The sequence below is a fragment of the Phascolarctos cinereus genome, unplaced genomic scaffold (assembly GCF_003287225.1).
Source record: "Phascolarctos cinereus isolate Bilbo 61053 unplaced genomic scaffold, phaCin_HiC Scaffold_4;HRSCAF=312, whole genome shotgun sequence".
Classification (NCBI taxonomy): Eukaryota; Metazoa; Chordata; class Mammalia; order Diprotodontia; family Phascolarctidae; genus Phascolarctos; species Phascolarctos cinereus.
The window spans coordinates 657,322,865-657,347,480 of NW_027555847.1; the positions used below are offsets into that span (position 1 = coordinate 657,322,865).

A 24,616-nucleotide genomic window follows, 5' to 3' on the forward strand; every position below is an offset into this window, starting at 1 on the left:
CTTGCCTAGGGTCACAATTCTGGTAAGCGCCTGAGGCCATATTTTAACCTCTTCCTGATTTCTCACCCTCTTTTTGCTCACACCGCAATATTTGTTGCCATGCAAAATTGTGACACGCTGAATGTATCATTTAGCATCTCTGGAATGTACACTTCTACCTCGCACATTTTCCCTTCAATAAGAACAGCTGTTTGAGTTGAGTGCTTTGTGATTTCAAAGTCTAATGTAGCTTAATGGGGGATATGTATAGGTAATGGGCAAGTTTTGTTTAATTCACAAATGTTATATTTCCTGTACTTTGTATGCTAGGGAATGAGATTTATATTAAACAAAATTATTTGTAAATACTCTTTTATCTGCAATAACATAACATCTGATATCTCATGGTACACTCCTTGAAAACCATGGGCGTAGGGCCAGGTGCTACTTTCAAACAGGTATGTCCTGCCATAAGGCAGATGGAAGGGACACCTGCAGATGGGAACAAGGCATCTGGTCAAGGTCTTCCCCCCACAGAGAACATGAGCACAGGGAGAAGAGAGAATCATTCACTTACCTTTTCCCCTGGTGTCCCAATTGGTCCCTGTGATCCAGGGAGACCCTGAAAGAGACAGGTAGGGAGTGTGGGAAAGGGGGCAGGAAGAGGAAAAGAACCATGTGGAAGATTCATAAGCTCAGAAGCCAGCAGACTGGGACGAGGGACTCTGAAGAGTCTGGATGACCTCATTGTTCCGTCCCTGTCCATCCCCTACCCCCACCCCATCTCAAGCTTGTCACAATACCTGGGGTCCTGGATTTCCTTGCTGACCTGGAGGGCCTGGCTCTCCCGGGATGCCCTGGGGAGAAAGGCGCAATGGGGAGTTTAAAGAAGATAATGGGAGTTATTAGGAATAAGTGGGGCCAGTGAGGTTGGAGGTTAAAGAGGATGAGGATCCGTGAGAAGAGTTGGGAAGGGTCTGAGGGAGAAATTAAGCCTTACCACATTTCCTTTGGCACCAGGAGGTCCATCTATCCCCATCACACCCTGAGGGCAAAGGGGTGTGAGAATTGAGACACAGAGACAGAGATACAGAATCTCAGAGAGATAAAAGAGACAGAGACAGACTTCTTACCGGTTGACCTGGGGAGCCTGGGGCACCTCTTGCACCAATTAGCCCCCGAGGTCCCTGGAAGAGACAGAAGGTACGATCACCATCCTTGTTACCTCAGTTATGATTATCTCTATCTAGATTCAAGTGCAACACACATATACACACACCGCAGTCAGTGGCAGAAGAAGGCAAAGAGAGAGATTGAGGCAGGGGTTGAGAATCTTGGCATTGCTCTGGAAAGCTAGGATCATAGTCATGGATTTGAGCCTGAAAAGGCCTTAGAAATTGTCTATTCCCAGAATTTTTCAACTAGTCTCTCTGATAAAGGCCTCATTTCTAAAATATATAGAGAATTAAGACAAATTTATAAGAACACAAGCCATTCCCCAATTGATAAATGGTCAAAGGATATGAACAGATAGTTCTCAGATGAAGAAATTAAAGCCATCTATAGTCATATGAAAAAATGCTCTAAATTGTTACTGATTAGAGAAATGCAAATCAAAACAACTCTGAGGTACCACATCACACCTATCAGATTGGCCAACATGACAAAACAGGAAAATGATAAATGTTGGAGAAGATGTGGGAAAATTGGAACACTAATACATTGTTGGTGGAGTTGTGAAATGATCCAACCATTTTGGAGAACAATTTGGAACTATGCCCAAAGGGCTACAAAAAATGTGCATACCCTTTGATCCAGCAATAGCACTTCTAGGGCTATATCCCAAAGAGATCAAACAAATGGGAAAAGGACCCACATGTACAAAAATATTCATAGCAGCTCTTTTTGTGGTGGCAAAGAATTGGAAATTGAGAGGATGCCCATCAATTGTGGAATGGCTGAGCAAGTTGTGGTATATGAATGTAATGGAATACTATTGTGCTATAAGAAATGATGAACAGGCTGACTTCAGAAAAACCTGGAAAGACTTATATGGTCTGATGCTGAGTGAAGTGCAGACCCAAGAGGACTTTGTACACAATAACAGCCAGTTATGCAATGACTAAGATTGTTAAACTGAACCCTTCTCAGCATTATGAGGATCTAAGACATCTCCAGAGGCCTCAGGATGGAAAATAGTGACCACATCCAAAGAAAGAACTATGGAAGTCGAATCGCTATCACTTATTTTTACCTTCTGTTGAGTTTTGTTTCATCTTTCTGATGGTTCCTCCTATTGGTTTTAATTTTTACTTACAACTTCACTAATGTGAAAATATGTTTAATGGGTATGTAAATGTAAAGCCTATATCAGATTGTGGGCTGTCTTGGGGAGGGTAGGGGGGAGGAAGGGGGAGAAAAATTTTCAACTCAAAAGCATATGGAAGTGATTGTTGATAAATCAAAATAAATTAATAAAATTTTTTTTAAAAATTGTCTATTCCCTCTTCTCTCCCAGGACAATGGATATGGGGCGATGGGTCTCAGGGTTCAGTATACTCACTGGCTCCCCAGCTTGGCCCCTGGGCCCTGGAGGCCCCTCTGAGCCCTATAAATAATTAAATAAATGAATGAATGACTGAATGAATAAGTGAGTAAATACATAAATAAGTAGATACATAAATGGATGGATGGATGGATGAACAAATGAATGAATGAATAAACAAACAAATAAGTAAATGATCCATGAAGATGGGAAGTGGTACCTGGAAAAAAAACTTTCTGAAGTGGGGGGGACCCTCTACATATATAGAATCCCACCCCTAGCACCAAGGTTATAACCTCAGGTCATGAGTCTTGTCTGACTAGCAATAATTCACCCCCTCCGCCCTACCCCCAGACAAGCCATCTAACCTCGACTTCCCCCATACCCAACCCCTAACCTTCCTCCCCCATCTTACCTTCTTACCATCCTCCCCAGGGGGCCCTGGCTGCCCAACGTGGCCAACATCTCCCTGGGGAAAGGAGAAGGGAGAGTGGGCATAGGAAATACATTGGAAGGAAAATAATTCTCCAAGGAGAAGAAGGGTATTGAGACACTCACTCTTTGGCCCTTCTCCCCTGGCAGCCCTGGCAGGCCATTGAAACCCCGGTCACCCTGTTCAGAGAGATATAAGTTGAGCTTTGAACTCTGGGACACTCCACACTGCCTTGTGTGGCTGCCAAATCCCCATCACCTACTTTAGGTCCAGTATCCCCTGGGAGGCCCCGTGCTCCATCTGCTCCAGAGCGACCCTGCAGCCAGGATGGAGAGAGAGATGGGACAGAAAGGTGAGAAGACATGGCGCTCTTCCCCATACCTCTGGCTACCCTCCTGTCACACTGGCTGAACTGGAGTGGCAAGAGGGAGGAGTGCCTTCAGAGGGCTCTCTACCCTCTGAGACCTGCTTCTCAACCAGAACTGCTATGGTCTCATCTCACTGAAGTGACCAGAGAAAAATGAAATAGAAGATTCTTGGGGTATAGAACTGTAGGTCCCTGATCTTCCTTTCATCACACCACATTTCCAGAAAAGAATGCAGTGTCATTTAAGGTCAATGGAAGTTCTAAGTCATTTACCTGTTTTCCTTCTTTTCCAGGAGGCCCAGGTAAGCCCTGTAGACCTCTAGGACCCTGTAGGAGAAACAGAATGAGACTAGAGGTAGGAAAATCCTAGGATGTCTCAACTTTGACCCTAACCCCTGGGAGGATGAAGAGGGGGGATTCATAAACACAGAGGCCCTAGCCACCTCCCTCAGTCCTTCTTCCAAACTAACTTATTCTTGTACCTCTACCCACAGAAAAGATCCCTCTCATCTTGATCATCATTGGTCAGATACCAATACCCCCCAAAAAACTCACCTGCGGTCCTGCTATCCCTGTTTCTCCTTTCAAACCTGGATACCCAGGGAGACCCTGAACAAGGGCAGAGGAGTTAGAAGAGTGAGTGAAAAAAGTGACCCACCTAGGGGTGACATAGGAACTGATCTTCCTCACTCATTTTCCATCCCTCCTCTGCAAGCCTCCTTTCCACCCTCCACCCTCCCCCTCCCATTACAGGTCCAGCCTCCAACTCACCAAGGGTCCAGCTCGACCTGTAAGCCCCATAGGGCCAGGAGGGCCTTGCATGGAGAGCTGGAGAATTGGAGAGGGATATTAATACATCTCCAAGATCCTTTTCATGATCCCCACAGACACCAAGCCACCCTTCCCCAGAGAGTAGAGAGAAATACCATCCAAAGTCCCTCCTGAGCCTCCCCATCCAGGGTTGGAAGGAGATGCAGAAGGGACACGTCCCCATTGGACCATGACGAGTCACAACATCCCTTCCTTCGCCATGTCACCCCATTACCTTCTCCAGTCATATCCCCATCTAGTATCCCCATGAATGCTTAATTATCCACTCGTACCCTCCCCTACCCACTAAGGCCCCTCATTTACCCCAGTTAAATTTTTATGAGCCCCCACTAGCTCCACAAAAGCTTCTTTATCTCTTATGGAACTCCTTGAGCCCTTATTCCTCCCATAAGCCTCTCATTAGCCACGTAGGCTCCCACCTGGGCTTGCTGTAGCACTGCTCGTGCCTGTGCCTGTTGGAATGAACTTGGGGGACCTTTGAGGGAATCACCCCTAAATTGGAACTGAGGAGACAGAAATGGTGAGTAAGGGAGGGACCAAAAAGAGACAAGCCTTCCCCAAATCCATAGGTCAAAGCCCTCTCATAAACACACACATGGAAAGGAAATAAGGGAGCCCAACGGAGGGACAACCTGCTCACGGATTCCTCATCACCACAGCAATGTTTGAGAACAGGGTGAAATTGGCAAATGGAGAGCCAGTCCACCAAATGGCAGAACCTCCTTCTGTACATACATTTGGGGAGAAAGGGACAGAGTGGCTACAGAGGGGCATTCATTCATAAATAAGGGTCCTCCAAACACACAGTTGGGGAAGGTGAGGTGGAACCATGGAGGAGAATCCTCCTTCCACCAAAATACATCAGAGCCCGCACACACAGTGGGGAGAAAGGCAGAGTTACACCATGGAGGGGTAGCCTCTCCCCTGTAGATCAAGGTTCCCTCCCATACCCACATATACTAGGGAATGTGGAAGACATGGGCCCCCTCCACTATCAGAGCCCCTTCTTGTCCCATTCCCCTTCCTAACTCACAGGCATCATAATCACAGTTCCAGGGAGGCCTCGGATACCATCCACTCCAGGGACACCAGGACGACCAGCAGGGCCCTGAGAAAGAGAGAGGAGATGAAAAGCCAGGTCTACTCAAAGAGATTCATAGGGCCCAAGACAGAATGGTGTGGGGACCACAGGAAGAGAAAAGGATCAAAGAGAAACAGAGCAACATTGGTTGGGGGCATGTTGGAAGAGGGCTTAGAGGTCATTTAGTAAAGCCCCTTCACTTTACAGATGAGAAAAATGGGGCTTAACAAACTTAGATGATTTGTCCAAGATCACACAGGTACTGAGTGGCAAAACCATAATTCAGACCAAAGCCTTCTAATTCCCTGAGTCAGAGCTTCTTCTCAGGCTGATTCCCCTTTGGCATGAGGGATTCCAAGTCTCCACCTCCCCCCAGTGTCTGAAGTGTCCCCCAAACCTCATCTCTCCCTCCATGCTTGGACTCCTTACCCTTTCACCTGGGTCCCCAGGGAAGCCAGGTGGGCCAGGAGGGCCTGAAGGGCCAACTATTCCCTGTGAGAAGAGAAAAGTAGGAGTCAAAATGGAAGAGATGTCTGGGGTTGAGACTGATCCCACCTTAAATGATTTGCACAGCGACCTCCTTATTCCCCACTGATCATCCATCATTGACCTCCATCACTGACCCCTTTTTTAAAAAAAATTATTTTCCAGTTCCAAATTCTCTCCCTCTTTCCACACCTTCCCCTACCATTGAAAGTTGAGAAATAGGGAACCCTTTAAACATATTAAAGTCACGCAAAACCTTTTCCCAACTGAGCCCTTTTAGACCCCTTTCTCCCCTCTATCTGAGCCCCATCACTGCTCTGCTTCAATAACTCCTCACCAGGTACTCTTACAATGACCACTGCAACTGTCTCCCTTTCAAGCCATGCCGCAGCCTCAATGATCCCCCAGATTCCTTTCAATGATCCCTCTCACTAAACTGTACTGACCTCCAATTCAAAGACAAACCCCTCCCCTCCCCACTAATTCTCCTCCAGCCTCCTCTCTGGCTATGTGGCCTTGGATTGAGAAGAATGGAAGTCAATCTGGAGATGATTACTAAAGCTCATTCTAGAGCCAGGAGCTGGGAAGGTGGGATAACAGAAAAGAAAGGGAAAAAGAAAGGGTTGGGGTGTTAATGCTCACCAAAGGCCCTGGAAGTCCTGGGGGTCCCTCAAACTGCTGGCCCTTCGAGAGAAAAACAAATATGAGCCCACACTCAGTCACAGTACCCCCTCCCCCACATCCCTGCAAGGAAGGAGGTGTTCAACACTGCCCTGCACCTCATGATTACTGTCCCCCACTCACCAGTTCAATAACTGCTGGCTCCCCTTTCTGACCTTTTTCACCAGCATTCTAGGATGCAGGGGAAGAGGAGGGGAAGAGGGCATTACAGAGACTCAGAATCCTTCAAACCCCAACCAGCCCCTCTCCCCCATTAGATAAAGTATCAATCCTATGGTACCACCATACTGCCCCTTAGTTAGGGGTCATGTATCCCAGGCCCTCAACCTTTCCAGAGCAACTTGGGAAACGAGAGTTCCTCCAGAGTTCCCTACCCACCAGACCACTAGGTCTCCCCCAAAGACCCATCACCCAGAATTTTTCAGCCCCCTAAAGTTTTCCATTCTCCCGTTGCTTCTAATTCTCCTGTGTCCCAGAGTCTTTAAACTTCCCAGAGACCCTGGTACCCCTAGAGCCCTCCATTTCCCCCAAATTCCAAATTCTTCCATAGTTTCCTATTCCCCAGGGGGTACCTCATCCTTCAGAGATATCCTCATCTTCTCAGACTTCTCATGCTACTCAGAGGTCATCTCTCAGCACCGTTCATCCCTACCAGAGTCTCCTATCCCTCAGAACCTATTTTCCTAGAGACCCGTATCTTCCTCAAGTCCCTTATTCCCCAGAGACCTCCCCCAAACTCACAGGAAATATGTAGATCTGGGTCTCTGACCCCCGCTCAGCTGGCCCATAGATGGGGTTCATAGTAGAGTTTCCCCATTCCTCACCCCTGCCCTCCCGTGGCTCAGGGAGCTTGTGTGTAGCTTCAGAGGACACTGGCTCATTTCCAGGGTCCTGGGAAGAAGTCACAAGGGTTAGGAGAAATAAACACATCATTCCTCCTTCTGAGCCCAAGTAATCACCTTCCATCCCTCTCTTCCTCCCTCCTTCACACCTGCCTCCCCGGTCCTGTCAGCCCCCCATTCCCCTCCCCAGACCCTGGCCTTACTTTATAGGTGGTGCCATTGAGACTGATGGCCACTGTGGATGTGACAACTGTGACATTCAGAGGGGCAGTTGGAGCCACAGTCTCTGTCTCAGAGGGAAGAGTTAAAGTCTCTACCTCAGGAATGTGAGTGGTGATCTGGGAGAGAGAAAGAAAAGATCAGCACATCTGGGGGGACCCACGGCTGCAGGGTCTGGGCAGAGGACAGGCAGACCCACACACATGATATAACACAGGTCAGGAACAACTGAGCACAGGCCAAGGAGCAATTGAGCACAAGACTGAATACAGGGAAGGGGAAAGTGTGGATCTCAGATTCTGCAGGGGCTCAGAGTGAGCCCAGCAAGCTGTGCTTATGGGAAAAGGAAGGTGTCAGCAAGATCTGGGTCCTGGGTGGGGGAGGGATGTACTTACATAAGAGGAGGAAGGATAAGGAATTATACATAGGTAACAACATGAACAAAGATAAGAGTTAGCCTAGCTAGGGAAGGAAGAGACAGGACAGGAGCTCTAGGAGGCACATTAGGGTCATACTGGAGACCTCAGATGCCAGGCTGAGGGTTTTAGATGTTAGTCCTGAGAACAGTGGGACTTGTCAACAAAAGAGTGGGTATCAGCCCCAAGGGCCAGGTGTCTGAAAGTCAGAGACAGCATGCTTCCCCTGGCCCCAGAATAGCACTCAGTGGTCAATCCTGCCCAGCCTGGCCAGAACAAGGGAGTGGGGGTGGGGGACCAGGATCAGACTTATTTCCCTACAATTCCCTGGGGCCCAGGGCAGCTGCTGGAAGAATTGGGTCAAGGGGGGGGAGGTAAGGAGATAGCTCCTAGGCAAAAGGTCAGGACTAAGGAGGGTAGGGAGAAGAACTAAAAGGGCCTGGGAGGGCCCAGGAAGGACTCCAGCTATTCCCCACATCCTGGAGGCACCTGGCAATGACTCTAAAAACCTCTGACTAGCTTTATCTCTTGCCCTCTGTCAGTCCCCTCTTAATGACCACTAGTCATCATTAATGAAAATTAAAGATGATGTGACCAGTCTTGGGAAAGTTACAAGTGGTGGGGAGGGGGGAGACCTTACCTGGCCTTCTGGTGAAGTTGGGAGCACTTCTGGTTTCTCAGAGTCCTTGTTTTTCTTTTTCTTGCCCTTGCCCTTGCGGCCCTTGCGGCCCTTTCCCTTCCCTTTCCCCTTCCTCTTCCTTTGGGGAGGAGGGGTTTCTGGCTCCACCTGGGTAGAAGGCATTCTGCTCAGGGCCCAGAAGATGCTTCCCGGTAAGCAGCCCTTCTCTAGGTTGGGAACCCAGGCATTCTGGTCACATAGGATCCTGGACAGTGAGCTAATTCTTGGGTCAGCCTGCCTCAAAGTGAGCAATTGAAAACCACTTGCCCCAGGGCAGGGGTCATCCATTCCACGCCAACAAGTCAGGGATCACCCACTCCATGCTAGGAGACTTATTTATCCCATGCCAGGGCATATAAAGTCATAAAGATCATAGCTCTAAAGCTGGAAGGGACTTTACAGGTCAAGTCAAATCCCTTCATTTTACAAGTGAGGAAACTCAAGCCAAGAAAGATGAAGTCATCTGGCCTTAGTTAGCTTAACATTCGGTAGCTAGTATCTGAGGTAGGATTCAAAATCAGGTCTTCCTGATTCCAAACATAGTACTCTATCCACAGTGCCATCTAGCTGTCCCAGTCATTTATCTTGTGGCAAATACAAAGGTGTGCTCACCCCTGCAGTTGGGGTGGCTGGGGTAGTGGGGGTGTCGCAGCTGGGCAGCAAGTTTTCACAGGCCCTGAAGGCAGCCTGAGCATCTTGCAGGATCATAAGCTCCTGGATATCCCCCTGCAGAGAGGAAAGGAAAGGGTCAGAAGTGAGGGGAGGGTCTGGGGAATCAGAACCTGGGGTCATCATCGCTCTCTCCCAGACCCCTTGATAGCTAGCACCTGCTGTATTTTGGGAGGGGGGGTTAGGCAATGGGGTTAAGTGACTTGCCCAGCTAGTAAGTGTCAAGTGTCTGAGGCCAGATTTGAACTCAGGTCGTCCTGACTCCAGGGCCAGTGCTCTATCCACTGCACCTTCTGCTTTGAAAGTTGGATGCCACCTCCCCCACCCCGGACTATTCTTCTATCTCATACAGGGCAAGGCTGGGAAAAGGTACTATCAGGTCCCCAGTAACAAAGTAGACAGGGGTGGGGGTGTAGGCTCCCTGGAAACAACTCTAGGAACAGCTGGGGCTGACTCAGACTCTATCTACCACTCCCAGGTCCCCTTAGGCTGAGTGTGTGTGTTGGTGGAGGGGGGAGGAAGGTTGAGGTAGGGAGAGAAGGAATGGAATGAGTCTTCTGGTCCGTCCCATCCCATCCCATTCCATGTGGGGACTGGGGACCTCTATGGAAGAGCACGGTCCTCTCTCCCCACCCCAAGTCAATCACACGTATCCAATCCAGACCCAGCCTCTACAAGAAGCTCATACTTCTCCCAGGCCAGGATGCCTCTCTCCCAACACCCTTTTTCCCCATTCTCACAAAATGTTTTCAGGCAGAGAGGGGTCTCATCAATATTTCTGCTCCAACACAAGAGTTCTGCCTTCCATATACATCAGCCCTCAGAGACAGGGGGTCCTTAACATCTTAGGAATTCAAGGTTCCCTTTTGGGACCTTAAAATGAAATATCCTCCAGTTCCATGTCTCTGAAACTTCCTAGAAATTCCTATTCCCAGAGACTTTCCTCCAAGAAACTCTTCCAGATCAAGTACTTTAAAAACCCACAATCTCCTCCAATATTCCCCAGGGATTCCCATCTCCTCCCCATACTTCAGAAACTAACCCCTCCCCAGGTCATTTCATCACCCTTACACAAAGACCCCGCCAAAACCAATTTTACTTCTTTTAAATATCCTCTAGGGATCCCCCCTTCCAGAGATGCCCTAAAGACCATCTAAAAGATCCCCAGAGTCCTCTGATGCCCAGACACACTCAGTCAGGTCAGTGTTTTCCCAGAAAAAAGCATCTAGATTCTCGCTAGAGGGGCAGATAGGTGGCATAGTGGATAGAGCACTAGCCCTGGAGTCAGAAAGATCTGAATTCAAATCTGATCTCAGACACTTACTAGCTGTGTGACTCTAGGCAAGTCACTTTACCCTGATTGCCTCCACCACCATCCCAAAAATCTCACCTCCAAATAGATTCTCACTAGAGTTCTTCTAGATACTCTCATTCAAGACCTTTCTAGAGAGTTTCCCAGAGAACCCTCTGTATTGCCCATGTTCCTCTACAGCTCTAACTCCCCAGAATCAAAGGAGAAAATGGAGAGGAGAAGGAGTTAGAGAGGAGGCTGACCCCCTCCCCATCAATTGTGTGGAACACACAACATCACAATCTCACAGCAGGCTGGGGCTGCACTTTCTCTGCGGTTCCAGGAGGATGCCTCACCCTGGCCCCACCCCACCCACTTCTTTATTCTGAACTCTTAGTTCCCATCTATGAGGCCTGGAGCAAGAACGGGGATGGGGGGTTGGGGGAGGTGGGGCTGAGATCTGGGAGAAGCCTAGAAGAAAGGAGCCCTGAGCTCTCCTGGAGAAGAGGAGGTGTGGCTTCAGTTCTCCAACCAGATTTTCAGTCTTGTCCTACCTTTGGGTGGATTAGGGCCCCAAGGATCTCCCTTAGATCTGTCTGCATGTTCTACCCCCTCCCCACCTCCATTTTTCTCTATCTATAGATCATCATTGCCCCCTGGGTTTCCTTCCCTACCTGGAAGGCCTCTTCTCCAGGGTCCTGTGTCCCCAGCATAATAAGACCAGCTGTGCTGACAGGGGTCAATCTCTGCCAACCCCAGCTCACTGGGGGCTGTGGTTCACAGTCAGCCACCAGAGTCACTGTTGAGCTGTCCACACTGACTGCCACCCGGTGCCACCTGGAGGGAGAGGGAGTTCAACCTTGATGCGGAGGTGGGAAACGCTGCTGATCCCTCTTTTCTCAAACTTCCAGCCCTTCAATCTGAGGTTAACTGATCCGAGCTCCAGATGCACTCACCTGCCATCCATGAGGTCAACTGTCGTGGGAAGAAGACTGGGGCTGGGGGGGTCAGACAGGAGCTGGGTTGGCTGCCCCACTCCTAGCCCCAGTTGCCTCACTCCCCTTTCATCATAAATGGACAGGAGGACAGCCTGACCAGATGAATAGCCCCTCAGGGTGACCAGCAGGGAAAAGTTCTCTGGAAAGTGACCAGCTGGGACAGTGGGAGAAGATAACTCAGAATTGGGCCTCCCCAGTTGGCCTTGACTACCTCTCCACACATCCTCCCAGCTTCCCCTCCCAGCTCTTACCTGGCCAAAGTTGCCCTGTGGGGACACTGAGCTGGCTGGAGTTTCCCACCCAGAACGCTCGATCTCCTTCTGGGGACCTTTGGGGGCAGAATCCTAGCACTTCAGGGACCTTGGCTCTGCCTCCCTTGACCCCCAATGCCTGAAGCACATCCGCAGGGTTAGCTGAAAGAACAAAGCACAAGGCCATGGGTGCTGGGGTGGGACAGGGGCTGAGACAGCCTGATTCTCCCCACATATTGGTCTGGTGCTGGGGAGCTGATGTTTGGGAAGGGAATGGCTGGGATTAGGCATTTGAGAGGCAGGACCTGGGCCTGGGACACCCTTTTCTCTGCTCCTACCACCCCCACCCCCAGCTGTTCCATCCTGTTAGGCCTTTGGCTCTAATCTTTTTTTACTTGGTCTTTGGTGAGAAAAAATCTGACCTAGTTTTAGGATGAATCAAAAGTTCCTGGCCTGAGCCCCAGAGCCTGACTCTGTCTTTTCTCCCCCAGTCCCAAGCCCAGGGCCCCTGGGCCCTTACAGCTCTCACCCTTGCTCCTAGTCAGGCTGAAATCTCAGCTCTTCTCTCTCCTCTCCCCCTGGGGTCCTGACCCCTCTTACTCCCTCTGGCTCCTGATCTGTTCCTGAGAAACAAGGGGAGGGGGGCCCAAGGGAGAACACATATGCAGAGAATGTACATTCTAGATTTGTTCTTATTGATGCGTCCCCCTGCACATACACACACAGAGGCAAGCTGGCAGCAGGAAGAGGCCAGATGTGGAGCAAATGACCCCCTCACCCAGTGTCCACAAAGCCATCTCCCATTGAGAAGCAGGTATTGGGGGTGCTTAATGACCATCCCTCCCTAGCTCCTCAAAGTAACAGTACAGGAATGGAGGAAGGGCAAAGGACAGGTGGGGGAGGGATATGATTATGGGGGGCCTTATGTAAAACAACCCCCACCCTGGGAAAATCCAAGTAGTCCAAGCACAGAGACTAAGTGAATCCAGATGGGCCCCTCCTTTTGCTGCAGAGCAGCACTGAGGAGGAGCAGGGGCTTCCCCTGGGCCCCCCCCCACCCAGCCTCCTGTCCTACTGACCTTCTGACCCAAGATTCTTGGCAGAATCAAGATTTCCACAGAATCTGCCATGATCTCACTCCAATCTCCCAGCCCTGCTGACTTCACCAAAGGGGAGGCAGGATCCCCTCCCCCACCAAGAAGGGGGAAGATTAAGTGAGGGAGGGGTTTCCGTTGGACCCTCAGAGCTTCCACCCCCCTACCCCCCAACACACACTATAGATCCTTCTTTGGTAAAGTTCCACATAAGACAATCTTCTCTTCCCCTTTCCTGGGATTCATAAGCTTGTCTCATCAATTGTCTCTCCCTGTGTGCATTTGTGTTTATTTTTGCCTTTTTTTTTTTAACTGATTCTGAATTTCATAGCCTGGCAAATAACTGGACTGTCAGGAAACAGGATCTGGGTTAGAGCCTGTCCTGACTCCTACCCTTCAGTGTGTGTGAGGAGGATTTGGAGGGAAAAGAGGAAGGGTTAATGTCAGGGCTCCCTTTGGGGGTAAGGGTTGAAACAAGGGCTGGGACTCTGGCTCCCTTCTGACCACAGGGGGCACTTCCCATGGACAGTCACTGCCCCATAGTAAGGGTAGAAATATAACTGGTGATCTAGCCACTCTCCCCCATCAGCCCTCCTACAACCTTTCTACTTAATGGCCCCAACCCCTCAATCTTTTGGATGGGAGTGTGAAGGGAGCAAATACCTCTGAATTGCTAATTCTAACAATTCTTGACATTTGTAAATTCTTGCTAACATCTAACCTAAATCCCTCCTGCTTCCATGTCAGATTCTTCCCCTTTCTTCCTTGGATGACTTTTCTAAAACTTATGGCAGTATCTGGTGCTCTCTCTAGTCTTGGAGTTAGCTCATTTCTTCCCTTTTCCCCAGGCCAGAGTGACCAAAGACAAGAGGCCTTTAGTCCTAGAGGATGGGGGTGGAGTTGGCATCAGTGGCCTCTCTCCTCTCCCCCATTCCAACTCTCTGCCAAGCTAGGGCCTAGGGAAAGAATGAAAGGGGTCTGGGGCAATTACAGAGCTCAAGGTCTTCTTTATGGACACTGAAATACTAATATGGGTTAATTCTGGGAAGCAAAGGGACTTCCAATGACAGATGTGGAAGAAAGGCTGTAGCCTTCCCAGAAGCAATCAGGACAAAGTACTTCAGAATTAACTCCCCCTGAGGAACCCTTGTTCTAGAGGGGGGAATGGGGGCTCCTTCCCCTGGGGGTAGAGAGACCCCCCCATGCCAGATATGCACAGCTGCCTATGCGTCACAGTGGCTGATGACTCACTCAGCCCAGGCCTAGGGCCACCCCGGGGGATGCTGAGAAATTAGAAAGGAAAAACACTATTAAACTGGGTCGCAGCTGGTGGGGGAGGAGAGGCTATTTGCCCCCTCCAACCCAGCCCCTGAACCCAACCCCGCCCCTCCCCTTCTCCCTGGGCCCTGTCCATGGTGCTGAGCCGTGCGGCCTCAGGGACCGCCCAGGGCTCCTGTATAGGAGGAAACAGGCGGGGCGCCCAGGCTAGGGACTCCACGCTGGCGGGCAGAGTACCCATAGTCAAAGGAAGCAAATGGGATTGGAGTTTGGAGAGAAAGGTGGAGCCAGGGGCAAAACCACTCTAGGGTAGGAAGGATGACCTGGGGAGGCAGTTCAGACCTCCAGGGGGCGCCATCATCTTCCGCTTTTACTCTCCTCCCCCAAAGCCAAGGGATGGGCAGAAGCTAAAGAGATAAATCCTCTCTCAGCTAAACTTCTTCCGCAAATACTCACGCCCTTCCCACATCACCACTACCACACGCATACAATGATACAATAAAAATAACAGATTTATGCAACATCATTACACACAATTTCGTATGTGACAACATACACAATCTCACTCATATTAATACAATTATTGTTGTTCAGTCGTTTCAGTCGTGTCTGACTCTACGTGACCCCATTTGGGGTTTTCTTGGAAAAGATACTGGTTTGCCATTTCCTTTTCCAGCTCATTTTACAGATGAGGAAACTGAGGCAAACAGGGGTAAGTGACTTGCCCACGGTCACACAGCTAGTAAGTGTCTGAGGCCAGATTTGAACTCGGATCTTAATTCAATCACTGATACACAATTATCGTCTCTCACACACCCCTAATATACAGTGTCACACATATACACACACACCCCTTTATCATACACATAATCATTAGATCATACACTGAGACACATTTGCGTCCGACTGCCACAGAATACTTCCACCCACCATTCAAACAGTACCAGCCTCACACACAAACATGCAATCATACACACAGACACTTGAGCACTCTCACAATGCTACAATGGACACAGTGCTGTGTGTGACAATCACAACCACAGACACAGATACAATGGTACCAGGACATACGATCAGAATCACAACATTCAATCGTTATCATACGCTCAGACTGACAAATCACAACTCCTACTATAACGCAGTGATACAATCACACATATTCACTGACACACAGTCACTATTCCACTTCAAACAAATAGTCGCAATCACACGCAAGACATTCAGACTCTAATAATTGCGATGACATAACAGCTATTATACACATTATTGCCCACTATTGGAACGGAACGACACGCATTATCTCACGCAATCACACCCTCATTCCCCCCAGCCCCACCCAGGCACTGGGAAAAATTCTGGGATTCCCTTCCCTTTCCCTCTTCAGGACTTGGGTGTGTAGGGGGTGGGGAGAAGGTTTTTTTGACGTGGGAAATCCACTCACCCCCACTAGCCCCACGGGCCCCACTTACCTATTCCCCCTTGGGGCAGTTGTATCAGGGAAGTGAGGATCAGGAAGAGGTCTGCCCAGGACCTGGACCTGCCCCATTTTCGGCTACTAGTCCCAGTCCCAGTCCTCATCCTCAATTCCAGCCGGCCCCCGCCCCGGGCTCAGCTGTGTGCCGCTATCACCCGCTGAAGAGCACAGAGGGAGCCTCCTTACTACCAGCTGGGACAGGTGGGAGAGGTGGGGGGAGGGGATCCTCTCAGCGGGGCTCCCACTTCAAACTTAAGTCAACTTCTACAGATTTCTGTGCAGAAACTTGCCGGAGCCCCCGCCCCCTCTGGTTCTGTCCTGTCCCCACCCCACCCCAGCTCCGGGGCCCAGCCTGGGCCGGGCCGGGCAGGGCGGGGCCGGGCGAGGCGGGGCGGGGGCGTGCTCACTTGGAACTCTCCCTGGAGGGAAGCCGGAGTTGGGAAAATTTTGTCCAGAGACCTAATTGGCCTATTTTAGGGAGGCTGGAGCCGGGCACCGACACTCACTGAGGGCTTGGAGCTGGGGCAAGGTTATTCCAACTCAAATCTCTCCCTCTGTCCTTGAGAGTTTGAGGTAGGGAAACCCAGAGTAATTTACGCCTTCTGCCGCCCCATCCCAACCCAGGGCAGGTTTCAGCACATGAGTGTCTGTGTCTGTTTCTCTGTACACGTGTGTGCTTGCGTGCGCACCTGCGCGTTTAAGACCCGCGCTCCATTACTCTTGAGTCTGAGGTTTCGGGGTCCCCTAGGGGCTGGTCATGCTCTGAACATAAGCCCATACCTAAGCTTCTTTGAGAAAGTACCAGAAGACCTGGCTGGAGGGAGGTGGGCCGGCACCTTGAGACAAGAGACAGTCGGGGTGGGGAATCCCGGCTCCATTTCCAGGCAGAAGAGGCCCGGACACTGAGGGAAGGGTTAACCCCTTCTTTGCCGTCTCTTCAAAAAACAAAGCATTTTTGTGTGCTGGGGTGGAGACTGAGAGGGTGAGTCTGGCCCGAAGTCGGGGTGGTAGAGGATGGGGCTGGGGCTCCAATATCCCTGATCCTAATCACCACTACTCATCACCAGTAATAATACTTATGAGACCCTGGCGCCTCTTCTGAGTGAGTGTCAAAACACTTCCAGACTCAGTAAATCACGTTGTTGAGTCGTGACTCTATTAGGGGTTTTCTTGGCAAAGATAACTGGAGTGGTTTGCCACTCCAGCTCATTTTATGGATGAGGAAATTAAGGCAAACAGGGTCAAATGACTTACCTAGGGTCACACAACTAGTGTCTGAAGCCAGAGTTGAACCCGGGAAGATGAGTCCTCCTGACTTAAACCACAGAATTCTATCCACTTGACCCTCAGGAAATCATACCAGGCCAGGAGCTTCTTATATCTAACCTCAGTTCCTATAAATCTTCCAACTCTTTTCTCTCTGTCTCTCTGTCTCTGTCTGTCTGTCTCTCTATCTCCCCCACACACACATACTATGCCTGATCTCTGTACTTGAGCCTTTCTCAGCCCAGAGTCAGGCATCCCTCCTTCCAGTGGATTAGGGGCCCCAAAAATACAGGACTCCCTGAGGTAACTGTGATGCAGAGAAAATGGGGATGGCAATGGTTCCCAAAGCTCTCAGTTCTTAGGATGGTAGCCTAATATGACATGGAAGGGTCGTTAAGAGAGGAAATGGACATTAGGGGTCATCTAGTCTTACCACTTAATTTTATAAACATGAAAAACAGAGGCCTAGAGATGTTAAGAGATCTAGTCAAGGTCACACTGATATCAAGAGTCCTTTCTACTCCACGACACCTCCAATTGTCCCCCATTTTCTCCTTTAGATTCAAGGGCTCCCTGTGCTTAGTGGTTGGAGGAGGTGTGGTTTGTTACTCTCCTCCTTCCTGTCTTTTCTATCTCCCCACCTGTTCCTCTCCCTACACACTCTTAAGCCTTTGGTTCATTACCCCCTATGTTATCCTGCTGCGCAGGGATCATATGATCTTGGAAGAGGGGGGGGAGTTCAGGCATGACCAGACAAACAAGGATGATCACATGACTCAGAGAAGTCAGACATGGCGAGAGCTGAGGGCCCAGAAGGACACCCCAGGACTGTCCTGATCACTGGTTGCTCTTCGGGGATTGGTCTACATCTGGCTGTAAAGTTGGCCCAGGATCCTCAACAGAGATACCATGGTAAGCAGGGCAGAGGGATGGGGATGGGTTTGGGACCCCTTCTACTGGAAGATGGAGCCCCCAGTTTTGGTGGGAGGTAGGAGACTGAGCCAGACATGAGAGCGCTTACACACATACAAATGTACACGAAGAGGTAGATGTGCAGAAATACACAGACACACAAACAAGGAAACAGACACACAGCCGTAGAAATACAATTCAATTTTTAGTAATACAAATGCAGACATGTTGACTCAGACACAAAGATTCATCGGCACAGATGGACACATTGACAAAACCATTTACACAGACCCTCTGTCTTCCTTTGCCATTACTTCTCTCCAACCCATTTTGTCTACATTTTCCAAGGAAGTGAGGATTGAGGAAGGACATGTCATGGGGACCTTCCTCACCCCAGGCTTGAAGAACCCCGCCTCCACTCCTTACTGCATCTTCAGTTGTGTCCTCTCTCCTGCTTTCCCTTCCTCCTCACTCCTTTTAGGATTATGCCTCCAGGACTAAGCCTCTTACATAAGTATAACCTTGGACATAGTCCTTCATATGTCTGCGGAGGGAGGATCTGGGGGACCCTTGCAGCTCCCCCTTCTAGGTAGCCCTCTCAATTACTCCCACTAGATCTGGTGATCTCACAGATGATCCCCCAATCCCTGGATCCCCAGACCAACCTCACCCTCTTCCCCCCTACACATAAATCATTAGGACCCAGAGGAATCAAGGGTTGGTGTGAGCAAAGGAGTTATTACTCAAGAGACGTCTTTTGGAGAGTGGGGAGAGGGGGAGGTTAGGACTTGAGGCCCCAGTTGGATTTCTGCCAAATTGGATAAAGCCTCCTCCCCTCTCCTCCAGCATCAAGTTACCCTTATACAGTAGACACACAGACTCTTAGGAGACAGGCAGATTAATGTAGTAGATAGTGCACTGGGCTAAGAGTCAAAAAGATATGAGTTCAAATCCAGCCTCACACATTTATTAACTGTGTGACTCTGGGCAAGTCATCCAACCTCTCTGTGCCTCAGTTTCCTCCCCTGTAAAATAAGGGGCCACTTCAAAGTTCCTTCCAGCTCTGTATCTATGAACTGGAAGAGATGTTAGACGTCATCTTGTCTAATCCGCATGTGAAATGTAATTTCCAAAACAGAGCCAGAAAGTGTTCATCTGGCCTTCACTTAAGACCATCAAAGACAGGGAACTCACTACCTACCAAGGCAGCCCATTCCTTTTTTGAATAGCTTTAGCTATAGGGAAGATTTTGCTTATACTGAACCAGAATCTGCCTTCATGGCATGTAGGTACCTTCCATTCTCTGATCCTAGTTTTATATGTTTATAGACATGCAGTATACATAACACATGTGTGGATCAATCATGTATTAAGCTGCAATTATGTACACACAGATACATATACACTTGTGTATACAAATGTACATGCACACTAACCCACAGGGGGCAAGGTAGCTGTCTCATAGAAGCTGGGGGATATGAGGGCGGGGCGGGAAACTGTGCTGCTCCCCTACACTCAGTGCAGTGCTCTTGGCCAGTGTAGTGATCGCCACCATGCGGGACCTGGGGAAGAAGGAGAAACTGGAGGCTGCAGCTGGTGAGGCTCTGGGCCAGACATTGACTGTGGCACAGCTGGATGTCTGCAGTGAGGACTCCATGTCTGCCTGCCTAAGCAGCATTGAGGAAAGGTCTTTGGACGTGCTAGGTAAGACAAACCTTTTTCAAGAAGGCCTATCTAAGGAGTCAGCCAGTCTACCTCTATCCCAGGTGAAGGTGGAGTGAGGGTAGGTGCAGGGAGTAGAGGACCCTTTCCTTCACCCTCTGTAGTGGAAAGATGGTTGGATATGGAGACTGAGCACTTGGCATATTCTGGCTATTACTCATTACCTGTGTGATCTGGGGCAAGCCATCTCTCCTCTTTTGGCCTCAATTTCTCCATCTGTAAAATGAAAGTGTTAAACTAGATCAGGGGTTCTTTTTTTAAATTCTATTTTATTTTATTTTCAGTCCAGAAATTTCTCCCTTCCATCTCTCCTGCCTATTGTGAAAGCAAGAAGAACAAAACCCTTTATAAATATATATAGCCAAGCAAAACAAATTCCCACATTAGCCATATCCAAAAAAATATACTTCCCTCTGTACTCTGAGTCCATCACCTTTCCTTTTGGAGATAGATAGTATGTTTTGTCATGAGTCCTCTGGAATTTTGCTTGATTTCATTGTGTTGTAGATCAAGGGTTCTTAACTTGCGATCCAAGGACACCCCCCCTCCAAGGGGTCTGTGGATAGATTTCTGAGGGTTCAGGAACTTGGATCAGAAAAAAAAATAACATAATCCTATGTATTTTATGCATTTAGAAACCTAATTCTGAAAGGGAGTTCCTGGCTTCCAGACTAACTGCTTAAGGAGTCCACGATATGAAAAAAGGCCCTTCTAGCTCAAAACCATGCTATCCTACCATCTTCTTAGAGCCATAGACTAGGAGTCAAAAAGCCTGTGTTCTAGCCCCTACTCTGCCACTGACAAGTTGTGTGATCTTGGGGAGTAATTTTCCTTCTCTTGGCCTCAGTTTCCTCCCCTGTAAAATGAGAGTGTTGGCCTAGCTGATCTTGGCACTCTCCTCTGTTTTTATGACCCCTCTGCCTCCCTGACTGCTACCTCGAGGCAGCAGTTTCACCTTCCCCAGGTCGGTAATCAGTCCCTCCTAGGTCTCTTCTTTAGTTCCAAATTGGGATGGGGAGTATGGCTGGGGCTGGGCTGGAGCTGTCCAGGGATAGGGAGGGAGGGGCCAGGGTTCATCCTCAGTCATCCTTGGTGTCACCCCTTCCTGTTCCCTCCAGTAAACAATGCAGGTTTAGGAATTGTAGGGCCCCTGGAGAGCCTCAATATGGCAGACATCAGGAAGGTCTTTGAAACCAACTTCTTTGGAGCAGTCCAGCTGATCAAGGCTGTGCTGCCCAGCATGAAGCAGAGACGTAGAGGCCACATCGTGGTGGTCAGCAGTGTCATGGGATTGCAGGGTAAGACTCCCTTTCCCACCTCGGGGATCCTCTACATTGGGTCCTGCTCCTAAGTAGGAAGATAGCCCCACTCAGATCCATCCACTTGATATCTCCCTCTACCCCAATTCCACCCAGGAACCTTGTCTACCTAAAAGTCCTCAAATCTGAGGGAAGAAATTGGGGTCCACTTAGATACTCCCAGGGCAGGGGCAGGATCGGGGTGTGGGCTCCCCTAGACACGCATGGAACCTGAATATACTCCTGTCCTGCCATTCCTGCCTTTCCAGGTGTCGTATTCAATGATATCTATTCAGCCTCCAAGTTTGCATTGGAGGGGTTCTGTGAGAGTCTGGCTGTGCAGCTTCTGCGGTTCAATATCTTGTGAGATGGGGATGACACTCAGAGTGGAACATTCTGGGGATCTGAACTCTGAGTGGGAGACCTGAGGGGAGAGAGGAATTGAGGAGGGGAGGAGCTGGGCCCTGAAGAGGACCAGTGGGGGAAGGAGTCCTGAGGGGACTGTGGGGGATGGGCTATGAGGGGATAGGAAGGGCTGGGCTCTGGGGACAAGGGATTGCGGGAGAGAGAGGCCTACACTCTGAGAGGATGTCCTGAAGAAGAAGTGGGTGTTGGGCTCTGAGTGGGGAGAGGGCCTAGACTGTAAGGGAAGGGGTCTAGAGTGAGTCCCTGAAAGGTTTTTGTGGGTAGAGGGTGTCCTTGGCTAAAATGTCCTCCTGGGCCCTCTAATTCATTGAGTTGATAACCACAATGAGACTTTCCAAGATGAGTCTTGGGGGCAGGCAATCATTGGAGAAAGGCTTTAGGGGAGTCCGAAGAAGTCTTAGGCCTTCATTCCTCCCCAGTGTGTCCTTAGTGGAACCAGGGCCGGTGAACACAGATTTTGAGGCCAAGTTAGTGGCCCAGGTCTCCAAGGCTGATTTTCCTGGCACTGACCCTGACACCTTGAGCTACTTCCTCGATGTTTATCTCCCAGCATCAAAAGATATCTTCCAGACCCTGGGCCAGAGCCCTGAGGATATTGCCCAGGTAAGGCGATGGAAATGTTCATCCCTCCCAATACTCTCTTCCTCCCACGAGCCAGGCATCCCTTGGGATGGGGCTGGCCATACCTTCCACAACAACCTCTGACCCTAACAAGACCCCTGACCTCCAGTCCCCTCCTTTCCTGTTCCTCCTTGGGCTTCTGTTTCCACGGCTCAGGAAGTTTGAGCCTAAGAGTCAGAAACCTACTCTTTCCAGGCCATTGCCCAAGTGATTGGCTCAGCACAGCCATCCCTTCGCTATCAGACCAATGCCCTTTATACGCCCCTGACTGCCCTGAAGTATGCTGACCCTTCTGGAGACCTCTCCGTCCACACCTTCTACCGTCTACTCTTCCGCTGCCAACCCCTTTTCCGGTTCAGCCTCTGTTGTCTCCGCTGCCTCTCTGGGAACTGCCTCCGGCCCAGGGTCACACCCATGTGAAGGGGGCCTCACACACGTTGCGGGTTTGGAGCCATGTGAAGATGACAATTTGTATGAAGAAGGTCATATACATGTGAAGAAGTCACATGTATTCAGGGATATGAGTGACCTACAGCCAGACCTGCTCTTCTCAGTCTTTTCAAGATATGAACCTTGACATCTGAATTTATAATCCCCTCCCTTGGTGGGGGCTTATTCCTGGGCTCTAGCCTTGGTAGTAGCCAGTCCTTTACTCTAGCCTTCCCCCCACCTACACACTTTACTATGAACTTAGTAACATTTTGCAAGTGAATTTAGATTTTATTTTATTGGTATTTTTAATTTAATATTTTATTTTTCCTTAATTACGTGTAAGAATAATTTTTAACGTTTGTTTTTTTTTTTAATTTTTGAGTTCCAAGTTTCCTCCGCCTTTCTCTTTCTCCCTCATTTAGAAGGCAAGCAATTTGTTATAGGTTATACATGTGCAGTCATGCAAAACACATTTCCATTTTAATCATGTTGTAAAAGAAGACAAAAAAAAAAGAAAAATAAAGTTTAAAAAAGATATCCTTTGATCTGCATTCAGACTCCATCAGTTCTTTCTCTGAAGGTAGATGGCATTTTTCATCACGAGTCCTTCAAAATTGTCTTGGATCCCTGTATTGCAGAGAATCATTCACAGCTGATCATCACATAATATTACCATTGCTATGTACAATGTTATCCTGGTTCTGCTCATTTCACTTTGTATCAGTTCATGTAAGTCCAGTTATTTTTGAGAGTATTCTGCTTGTCATTTATATCATAATCCTATACCACAACTTGTTCAGCCATTCCCCAAATCAATGGGCATCCCCTCAATTTCCAATTCTTTGTGACAAATACTTGTGTACATATAGATCCTTTTCCTTTTTGTTTTTCATCTCTCTGGGATACAGACCTAGTAGTGATATTTCTGGGTTGAAGGGGATGAATGGTTTTATAGCCTGAATTTGTATTTTATTGATTACACCAGCATCTACACACAATTAAGCACATGGTAATCCATATATGTGGGAGACAAAGTATTTATTGGGTTTATAGAATGTGTCTGCTTTTCTGTCACACTGAGTTATTCAATGAGAGGAATGAGTTTTTGACAGCTTTCAAAAATTGGAAATCTAGCAGAAGACTGGAGTGAAGATTTCAACCTTAGAATATTGTACATCCAAGCTTATTTCTGTGTTTAGATTTCAATACAGCAGGTGGAGAAAATCCTCAGGTATGTAGTGGGAAGAGGCTTCAGGCACTTTACAACTTACCCAAACAGTTGTGCTTTTGCAGAATAAATGATGCAGGTGTTTTTGTGGGAAGATTTCTTTTGAAGAACTTGTTGAAAGGTCTAGCTCTTTTGAGGTCTTGTTCTTTTGATGCCACTGGAAGTCTAACATAATCAGCTCTAAGGTAGAGGATGTCTCCTCTCCACAGGAAGAGCTGTCCTATGTAGACATAAGAATAGAGAGATAGACAGAGGGGCAGGAGTCCTCTTCTGAGTGTATTTGATCTATGCATATGCCACCAGAGTTGAGCTTGAGCTTCCTGGCCCCTGTCAGACCTGCAAGCACATCACTGAATAGAGATTGCCTGCCTGCCTGGTTCTCTGCACAAGCAGTATCAGTGACCTGGTTTCTCCTTGGCTCTCAGCTTCTGAGTGCCATAGGAACAGCCCAGATGTCATATCAGCTAGACCAGAAAGTTTGAAGATTATCAGAGACAGTTCAAAAGTTTATCAAAATGTCTCAGCCCCCATCCCCTCAGGATCCTTGTCTCCTTTCCAATTCAAGTGACCTGAAAAGGACTGTACCTCCCATCATAAAGTAAAACTCAATAAAAAATATTTATTGAGTAGAATTAATTTAAAAAATGCAACTCTTGAATGACTGGCAACCCTTTGCTTCTACATAGGTCTGTCACCTCAATTTTGTGAGCAGGATTACTTCTATTAAGATCTAAGCTTTTAGCTTTGCCTTTCCCGGGAAACATATGGCCTAGAGGCTCCACGTGGAAGAAGGCTGTCAAGCAACCTTCCTGTGTAAGAGATAAAGAAAGGAAAACAGAGCAGTTTTGTCATGTGCTGGATGGTGAGTCCCACCCTGATGCCTACAAGGACAGTGCTTATTTCTCAGCCGATCATCAGGTGAAACCTGAGGTCTGATGGTCACCATGAGGTCTCTCTCAAGTCTTCAACATGTTCCTTTGTTGCTCAGGAACACAGAAATTCACCATGCAATCTCAATGCCCACTCATTCTGCATTTTCTGACACATTTTCCCAGAAATTTTGCCAGTAAATTCTCTTACACACACACTCCTGTAGT

At 48.7% G+C, this 24,616-nt stretch overlaps 2 protein-coding genes across 2 annotated transcripts in view; one reads left to right on the forward strand and one right to left on the reverse strand.

Moving 5' to 3' along the window:
• Positions 1-15,939, reverse strand: part of COL5A3 (collagen type V alpha 3 chain) — a 34,520-nt gene extending 18,581 nt beyond the window's left edge. Inside the window, 24 exon segments of the mRNA XM_020995178.2 lie at positions 557-601; positions 783-836; positions 980-1,024; positions 1,113-1,166; positions 2,543-2,587; positions 2,940-2,993; positions 3,083-3,136; positions 3,220-3,273; positions 3,598-3,651; positions 3,880-3,933; positions 4,096-4,152; positions 4,575-4,658; positions 5,189-5,263; positions 5,666-5,728; positions 6,365-6,406; positions 6,527-6,574; positions 7,145-7,294; positions 7,449-7,583; positions 8,521-8,667; positions 9,172-9,285; positions 11,194-11,356; positions 11,476-11,671; positions 11,769-11,930; positions 15,610-15,939. Coding sequence (XP_020850837.1) covers positions 557-601; positions 783-836; positions 980-1,024; positions 1,113-1,166; positions 2,543-2,587; positions 2,940-2,993; positions 3,083-3,136; positions 3,220-3,273; positions 3,598-3,651; positions 3,880-3,933; positions 4,096-4,152; positions 4,575-4,658; positions 5,189-5,263; positions 5,666-5,728; positions 6,365-6,406; positions 6,527-6,574; positions 7,145-7,294; positions 7,449-7,583; positions 8,521-8,667; positions 9,172-9,285; positions 11,194-11,356; positions 11,476-11,671; positions 11,769-11,930; positions 15,610-15,718 — 2,058 coding nt within the window. The 5' untranslated portion in view covers positions 15,719-15,939.
• Positions 15,940-16,089: 150 nt separating this feature from the next.
• On the forward strand, positions 16,090-23,603 carry RDH8 (retinol dehydrogenase 8). Its single transcript, XM_020994739.2, has 6 exons — positions 16,090-17,792; positions 19,335-19,496; positions 20,633-20,812; positions 21,082-21,175; positions 21,658-21,841; positions 22,055-23,603. Exons 1-6 carry the CDS (start codon positions 17,672-17,674, stop codon positions 22,277-22,279), a joined length of 966 nt encoding a protein of 321 aa, XP_020850398.1. The 5' UTR covers positions 16,090-17,671; the 3' UTR covers positions 22,280-23,603.
• Positions 23,604-24,616: the final 1,013 nt, after the last annotated feature.

Excerpts from the sequence above, each read along its gene's own strand:
- RDH8 (XM_020994739.2), top strand. The coding sequence starts at position 17,672 with ATGGCGAGAGCTGAGGGCCCAGAAGGACACCCCAGGACTGTCCTGATC. Across the intron at positions 17,793-19,334 it reads TCCTCAACAGAGATACCATG|TGATCGCCACCATGCGGGAC; the intron begins GTAAGCAGGGCA and ends TGGCCAGTGTAG. Across the intron at positions 21,176-21,657 it reads CTTCTGCGGTTCAATATCTT|TGTGTCCTTAGTGGAACCAG; the intron begins GTGAGATGGGGA and ends ATTCCTCCCCAG.